General features: G+C 37.0%; 2 protein-coding genes and 1 long non-coding RNA gene across 6 annotated transcripts in view; 1 reads left to right on the top strand and 2 right to left on the bottom strand.

Moving 5' to 3' along the window:
• The window catches only part of LOC111445194 (endoplasmic reticulum-Golgi intermediate compartment protein 3-like), a 9622-nt gene extending 3930 nt beyond the window's left edge, over positions 1-5692 (top strand). For all 4 annotated transcript variants that reach the window (XM_023083437.1, XM_023083438.1, XM_023083440.1 and 1 more), the window contains 7 exons: positions 1152-1236; positions 3493-3599; positions 3674-3757; positions 4005-4151; positions 4553-4661; positions 4824-4943; positions 5225-5692. In XM_023083437.1, coding sequence (XP_022939205.1) covers positions 1152-1236; positions 3493-3599; positions 3674-3757; positions 4005-4151; positions 4553-4661; positions 4824-4943; positions 5225-5298 — 726 coding nt within the window. In that variant the 3' untranslated portion in view covers positions 5299-5692. The remainder of the gene's footprint in view (positions 1-1151; positions 1237-3492; positions 3600-3673; positions 3758-4004; positions 4152-4552; positions 4662-4823; positions 4944-5224) is intronic.
• On the bottom strand, positions 1532-3707 carry LOC111445196. Its single transcript, XR_002710791.1, has 2 exons — positions 3633-3707; positions 1532-2092 (listed from the first exon to the last, which is right to left on the bottom strand). It is a non-coding gene; the product is annotated as an uncharacterized LOC111445196 (long non-coding RNA).
• An 838-nt stretch (positions 5693-6530) lies between the features above and the next one.
• The window catches only part of LOC111445195 (eukaryotic translation initiation factor 3 subunit J-like), a 5487-nt gene continuing 3630 nt past the window's right edge, over positions 6531-8387 (bottom strand). Inside the window, exons 6-8 of the mRNA XM_023083442.1 lie at positions 7347-7494; positions 7093-7252; positions 6531-6970 (exon numbers count right to left, since the gene is read on the bottom strand). Of these exons, the coding sequence (XP_022939210.1) occupies positions 6879-6970; positions 7093-7252; positions 7347-7494 (400 nt within the window). The 3' untranslated portion in view covers positions 6531-6878. The remainder of the gene's footprint in view (positions 6971-7092; positions 7253-7346; positions 7495-8387) is intronic.

Below are 8387 nucleotides of genomic sequence, written 5' to 3'. Positions count from 1 at the left end.
AAAAAAAAAAAAAAAAACGAGAGAGAAAGAAGAACCCATAAAAGAAAAAGAAAAAACCATGCATGGGAGAAAGTAGAAGTGTATGACTCATGGAAACATCAAATAAATTGTTTCTGGACAGAACCCGAATTTTCACCATTCAATCATTGTGAAGGCAATGGCAAACCATTCAATCATTGTTGTAGATGAATATGACTCATGGAAACATGAAATAAATGATTGTTACAGATGACAGTTGTCAGTTGTTATCTGTCAGCCTAGAAACATCTAATTGGTTTTGTTGACTTCTTGTAGTTGTTGCACATCATTTATAGTGTGTCATTTTGTGATGGATGTATGTTAATTAAACATGAAATCTGTCGAGCATTAACATGAAATTAATTCGAATATATAAATATTATCTATTTTCATATGCATTCTATGCAAGGAAAATACCAAATAAATACTTAGTAAATGTATCCTGGTTTTGTACGAAATCTCCATCACTGAAAAGTTGACATATGAATGTAATGTAAAGAAATCTCCTTTGGAGTATTACAAGAAAGCACCTCAATGGGAATTAATTACACCAGAAGAACACATCAAGAAGCCACTTCATATCTTATGTCCTTTGTCCATGTGCCCCACAAAACTGCTTTCCCGACATTAGTCCATAACATCTTAGTTCTCCTTTTAAGCTCGGAATCATATACTACATAGAAAATATTATTCTTGGCATCCAAATGAGTGAAAAGTTTGTACGTAGATGAGGAAATGAGCTTAATTTGAGATTTGGAGATGAGGACATGAGCGACTTTTTGTCATAAACTTCTAAATAATTCTGCTGGGCCAAACATTTAGGTGCTAATGCATGCATCCACATTCCTCTAGGGTTGAAGGGGTTAGATTGAGAGCCAATCCTTCCTTCCTTTTTGTCAGCTTCCCATGTCATTGGCACATAACTCCCCCCCCCAATGAACATCTCTATTCCCAAGTACAAGTGTACAACACTCTATCTTAACTAAACTTGTGCAACCAAAATAAGGATTATTGCAATTCATATGTTCATATTTTCCAGTATACATTCTTTGCTATACTTACAAGCATAGTCTTGAGGTAATTCCGTAATCTATATGCATGCTGATTAGTTCAGAGTTTCTTGCTTTCTGCAGCTGCGTCTTCACAGGGATGGCCATATCATCGGCACTGAATATGTGTCTGACCTTGTGGAGAAGGAACACGCTGCTCACAATCATGGTACTACCTTTTTTCATTATCCACATAATTGTTGGCCTATAAAGTTCTATATTTTTTATCTTATATTTCTTCTTGGATACTTTGATACATAATACTTAAACCATCATAGTAAAAGATAAATGTTACTACTTTTATAATTGTATCTTAAATCAATTGTAATTTATCTCATTGAGGGGGAAAATCCTCATTTATTTTATCTGGCAGGTAAGATATTCTGACTTCTGAGAAGAGAAATCCAATATCATCCATGAACTTCTTTCATTTTATTATTAGTTTCTTTAATGAGAGATTTGAATTGAAAGAATGAAAATTGCATTAAGAAAGTATATAACGTGCTAGCGTGCAAAAATACTACTATTTAAAGTGGTTTCTCTCTCTGTGAAAAAAGACGTTCATTTCAAACTCTAGAAGCATGCTTTGGATTGAAAACAAAAATGGCCAATCCTATCTTCTTCTTCCTCATTTCTTTTCCTTTGTATTCTCTCCAAGCGGTCTTTGTCACTCCCATTTATAAAGACCATATTCCCTTCTCTACTTCATCTCCGTCCACCTCAATCTTTGCACCGGCCAGTCAGCCTCCACCTCGATCTCAGTAGCACCTTTTTCTTGGATCGGTTGCAAAAACCATTACAATTCTTCCTCTTACCACCTTGTCAGTTGCGATTCCTTTCTCCATTTCTTTGCACCAAGTCATTTGTGGCTCCTGTGTCGAAGCTCCATCTCCAATGTGCACCACCACATCATGAACTACGTTCATTTTATTATTTTTTTAATACTTACCACCTCGTCAGTTGCGATTCCCTTCTCCTTTGCACCAAGGTATTTGTGGCTCCTGTGTTGAAGCTCCATCTCTAATCTGCACCACCACATCATAAACTACTATCATTTTGTTGTTATTTTTTTAATATGAGAGATTTTCATTGAAATAATGGTAAAGTACATAAAAGGGGAAGAAAGCCAACTCCTGGTCAAAGGAGAACACAAAAGGTTCATCCAAGAGGCCAAAAGATCATTCAAGCTATAATTGTTAAAAGTGTAGTAACGTTTACACCAGGTTAATGCAGTTACTAAATGTACAGTTACCCATTAACCTCGTAAATGAACTTAAAAAATTGCCTTTCGAAATATCCTCAAAGATAGGTCGTACTGGTGGTTGTTATGAAACTCTTAGGATTTGATCTAAGAACCTTGTTGAAGAACAAGACCTTTAGATCTAAAGTATCCAAGAATCTCAAAAACGATAAGGAATCAACCCAAGGAAAAGCTTTGGAATAGATTATCTTGATGATAAAAAAAAACTTGTTTCTCACTTCACAAGATAGCTTGATCAAGACTACTTGAATGACTCTATCATGCAAATTTAAACACAAGAAATGCAAAGGAACAAGTTTATGGCTTAAGAAACATAATATAACTTCATTTTAATATCCAAAATCTTCCTACTAAAGCAACAACATGAATGTCTAGTTATAGCCTTGAAAATAAACCTTAAAGTAACATATGGTCAATTGAAAGATGGTATCTCTCATGCCCATCAATACCATAATGACCCCTGACTAATGGTAATTTAAAACCTTAAAAATAATACTCTAAAATTGAAAAATACAATAAAACCTCTCTACATCTAAACATGTATGGTACAATCTTGTCATCCATCATGAAGTCTTATGGCATGATTACAACACCTTATTTTGTATCAGCGGTGATCTTTGATTCAACTAGAAGGTCATGGGATCGATCTGCATCCCCTTCCTTGAGATGTTAATATTCCATGGCTTCTCTAAATATTAAATTGGTGTGGCTAAATGGTCAATGTTAAACTTAGGTGAACTTTGATAGGTGTGTTCCTTATGCAAGCCCAAGCGGTGCCTTAGGTGATTGCCTTGGATGCCTCTAGCTGTATGGTCTCCTTTTGTAATCTTAGTAAAGAAATATTACACTACTTTTCTGGAGTACCTTCGACTAAGACAACTTCTCTCGTTTTTTTCTCTCTTTAAAATGGACACAGATAATTTAATGAAATTTTTATCACATAATCGATATCCCGGTCTTAAGTATTATGCTTTTAAAAGAATTTAGAGCTTAACTTGAGAACATGTGACTTCTCACTCTGGATAGATTTACGTGTACCACACAAGCTCTTCTGTTTCATGAGATGCCTAGTTGCCAACTTCGTGAAATGCCTAAATCTGTTGTATAATTAAATTACTTCTCTTTTTGCATCAAAATAACGTCATCTATATAACTTTTTCACAGATCATGAAGAGGAGAAAGATAATCTTCATATACACGGCTTTGATCAAGCTGCTAAAGATTTGGTCAAAAAGGTTAAGCAAGCGATAGCAGAAGGTCAAGGCTGTCGGGTAATCTATATGCAATTCCTGTAAGATTATTACCTGCTGGTTCTAAATATGAGACAAGTGCAATCTTTTTGCAGGTTTATGGAGTTCTAGATGTTCAGAGGGTTGCTGGGAACTTTCATATTTCAGTTCATGGCTTAAACATTTTTGTGGCCCAAACGGTCAGTTTGCCTTACTTTTCTTTTGTGTAGTTTCTTCGCCTGATCTTGATCTCCCTCCAATATACATTAACATGGGTTCATGTTGTAGAAATTGACACAACTTTGGGAGTTTAGTTCAAATGCAAGATGTGTTGCCTTTTATTTCTTCCATGTTTTCACGACGTCTTTCTGTGAAGCGTGTTTCACCTCCCTGTTCCAATTATTAGTTTGACCTTTTTCTGTTTTCTTTTCTTTTCTTTTTTTGCAGATTTTTGAAGGGTCTAAACATGTGAATGTCAGTCACATGATTCATGATTTGTCTTTTGGTCCAAAATACCCTGGAATTCACAACCCACTTGATGGTACAGTTCGAATTTTACATGACACAAGTGGGACCTTTAAATATTATATAAAGGTAAAAACCCGTGCATGGCCATAAGATACATTTGGCGCATAAATTTTTATTTCAAAGTTCGCAAGATAATTTGATGTATATTACTGCATGTACTGAAGTTGGAGGTGAGGAGCTACCTCCCTGCACCTCAACGCTCTCCCTTTCCCTTTCATTGCCCGTGTAGCTCATAGTGCAGCATGAACTGATTTGTAAAATCAGGAAATCATACTAAATAACATCTGAGAAGTTAGATGGTAATAATAGGATCCGTGTACTGCACCTGAGTCTGCCCTATTTATTCCAATTAGGAATCGTCTTTTACTTGATCGACTAATTCTTCTCTCATTAGCTATTATCTGTTTACGATAAACCAATGAACACTATATTTAACTATATTACATGTTTTCCATGCTTTGTTGCAGATTGTTCCAACTGAATATAAATATATCTCAAAAGATGTGTTACCTACCAATCAGTTTTCAGTCACTGAATATTTCTCACCTATGAACGACTTCGATAGGTCGTGGCCAGGTTGGTTAATGCAATTTCATGTTATAATTTCCTTTTATAATGATTGTTCTTTGACATAAATTTATCAAATGTTAATAGACAGGACTAAATGATGTTTATTTGGTTATTCGAACTCCTTGAGAAACCAGGTTGAAATTTACCATCGTTTTCAATGATGTGCAGCTGTTTACTTCTTATATGATCTATCACCAATCACAGTGACCATCAAAGAAGAAAGACGAAGTTTTCTCCACTTCATAACTCGGCTTTGCGCTGTGTTAGGCGGTACCTTCGCTGTGACAGGTTTGAGAAATTATTGATGTGCTTTGTGTGATTTTGGAATCCTCATGTGATCATGTTAAGCAAAAGTAACATAGAAGTAGAACACTTCCAGATTGAACTAAACCGTTTTGGGTCATACTGAGTTCTTTTTGTTCAGTACAACAAATGAATGTGGGGTACTAGTTTCTAATCATATTAAGGCATAATCACTCCTCGGAACCCCCATATCTTAGTGTGCTGAAGTCATTGCTTAATCAATATTCCAGCCCCAAAAATGATGACTTCTTCTGCTAAAATCACAGGAATGCTAGACCGTTGGATGTATCGGTTTCTTGAGGCTGTGACAAAACCAAAACGTAGAAGTGCAATGCATTAAGACTTGATGGGGGTTTCAATCTCCCACTAATACATTTATTCATCAGCAAAAGAAAGCTGCCGCTGAAATACTATGAATAGATCCGCAAGCATCCGGGCGTGAGTGTGGAAGTTGTGGAGGCGACGGATGATAAACTGGCTTTGGGCTTCTTTGGTGGAACCGGGTGCTTGAACAAAAGTGCTCGTATTTCTCCTAAAATTTTTCCCCAATTTCTAGTTGCAAGTAAATTAGTGAATGCCCCTTTTGGTTTTGTCTAATTTTCAAAGAACTACACGGGATGAAGCATTATTATACCCATTATTTTGATAATTCCTATCAGTCATCTGTTATTGATTCATTCTCAACGTACAACCTAATATGATTTTAATTTATGATACCAAATATCGGTTCTTATGAAAAGGTTCCCTGATTGTTCTGTTCCAAGCATTTCACTTTTTTCTTCTGGCGAATTTAGTTTTTGTTCCTTGTTCTTAACAATTGTCCGTATTCAATGTTTTTTTTTTCCTTCTTTATCAGTAATCGAACAATCATTAAGTTCGGTGGAAAAGGTAACAAATCTGTTAATTCAGTGAGCACAATTGGAACCTTAGATCAATTATTTTATATGAGTCATAGGCTCGATCGTAATATGAACTCAAATCAAGTAATTGGAACCTTAGATCGATCATTTTATATGAGTCATAGTCTCCTTCATGTTCCACTAAAAAAAAGGAGAATCTAAATCAAGTTTTGCACCTCATTGATTTACACCTCCTTCATGTTCCACTAAAAAAAAGGAGAATCTAAATCAAGTTTTGCACCTCATTGATTTACACCTCATGTTCCACTAAAGGAGAATCTAAATCAAGTTCTGTTTCTTAGAAATATTTACTATTGATTTATGCTTGTATTTAGTTTTTCTTTCATATATTGCCGTTGAATAAATTCTCTTGGATCATTTCAAAATTGTAGGACCCTTAAAGATCGATAGTCCCCCACCAAAGGAAAACACATCCTTTGGTCCTTCAAACCTAGGGAGCCTTTTGTTATGTTAAATTATCATCGAGTTATGAATTAAAAAACGTGCAGGCATCTTGCAGAAGATGAAAATCTTGGCCAAAGAAAAAATTTATAAAGAGAAATTAGCAACTTTCACAGGAAAACTAAAATGTTCGATCTTTTTCTAGTCTCTGAAAACGCTACATCGCAACCCAAATATATGTATATATAATGTATATAGCGTGTGTGCGCGCTACAGCACTCAGAATTTTTATAGAACCAACGACTTTTTGCAAGAAAATGTAAATCAAGTAGGAGGAAACAATATTCACGACATACAAAAACTTGACAATCTGAGTTGAAATGAAATGACCACCGCATTCTTTTACATTCTCAAAGGCTCTATTGAACAAAATAATGAAGTAAAAGAGCAAAATTTATAATGATATGCCATACACAAGTCTAATACATGAACCTTATTGAGACAAGACACTCGGGAATAAATCTATTGGTGTATTAAAGGGGAGATATGCCAAATAACCTGACCTCCATTCGCAGGCCAAAAACCGATGATCCTTGGGCTATATGTTGAACTGAAGCAATTACATGAAGTCGTAGTCATCGATAGCATCATACGTATTGGCAATCATGTCATCATCTGCTTTTTCAACATGGAGCTGCTTCTTCTTCACAGCTGCAGCAGTTCCCAACAACAGGAAAAAATGAAACAGTTCACATCACTCATTTGGTCCGTTGAAACGTTGTAAGCATTCGGAAAAGGAAGACAGCATTGGGAGTATAAATGTAAGTACTTACCCGTCTTCTTTTTACCAGCATTGGCTTCCTTCTCCGCTTTTAGTTTTTCATTTGCAAGTGCAGTAACAGAGGAAGCGACTTCCTTAGCATCCGCTGCTTTTAAAGAAGTCATCGACAGTCTCATGGCATCTTTAAGCAGATTAATATAATGGAAACTTTTCTGCAACAAGAATATTTAAGGGAAAGCTCATGAGAATGAGTTATGCTCATACATTGAAAGACAGAAACGACAATGAAGGAAAATTTGTATAAACCTCATATGGGCGGAGTTTATGAGAGATCAGCTCTGCATATTCCAAGAAGTCACTCTCAGATTTTGGAATGAAATTATCAAGAGTCTTCTCATCACCTCTCTTTCCAAACAACTCGGTAGTGGACTTATAATCAGCTTCTTCCACTAGCCTGCCACAATTTGGAAACAAAAAGAAAACAAAACCTCAGTGAGTGATTAAGATCATATGTAGAGCATACCACTACAGCCAAAGACACAAGCATAGGCTCTTTGTATTAAATTTAATGTGTTCATTTTCACATGGGCTACTTTTCGAGATCTTCAGCTAACAAGAGAGAAAAAACATGAAAAAAAGAAAAGAAAAGAAAAGGAGAAGAAATCAAATGACTGCACAACGACTAGCAAGTGCAGGTGCCAAACAGGACAAAATTGGCCATACACCACGCTCAACCAGGCTCCAGGCGCACTGAAGCACAATAGCCAGTAGGACCAACGCGCAATCAGATGAAAAAATGTGGGCCTTTTGATGTGAGGCACACTACATATAAAATATACAAAAATATATGACATGTATAACAAGAAACCTTCCTGTATAAGAATTAGGTTTAACAAAGAAAAATATTTAAAAAAACAAACGAAAGTCCTTTAAACATTAGTACACATCTCCAACCGAGACCGGGAGCTATCATGTTTTATTGATTATTACTCCATTCTCAGTGTTTCACCTCAATGGGCTCTATTTTTCTCTCATTCTATTTCGGTGTGCTCTACCATCTCCAGCAAGTTGCCAGTGGTGTCTGTTGAGCCAGAAGATGGAAGACAAGTTGCTGGCTTAGTCCAGCATTTGGCCAACACCACCCCTCACAGCCACCCTTGCTGTCTAGGATCAAATATATAATTTATTTCTAAAGAAGCTCACCCCCCCCCCCCCCCCCCCCCCCCCCCCCCCCCCCCCCCCCCCCCCCCCCCCCCCCCCCCCCCCCCCCCCCCCCCCCCCCCCCCCCCCCCCCCCCCCCCCCCCCCCCCCCCCCCCCCCCCCCCCCCCCCCCCCCCCCCCCCCCCC

The sequence above is a fragment of the Cucurbita moschata genome, unplaced genomic scaffold (assembly GCF_002738365.1).
Source record: "Cucurbita moschata cultivar Rifu unplaced genomic scaffold, Cmos_1.0 Cmo_Scf00007, whole genome shotgun sequence".
NCBI classification, from domain to species: Eukaryota; Viridiplantae; Streptophyta; class Magnoliopsida; order Cucurbitales; family Cucurbitaceae; genus Cucurbita; species Cucurbita moschata.
The sequence above is the reverse complement of the archived record's forward strand: the minus strand, read 5'-3'. Positions and strand labels throughout refer to the sequence as shown.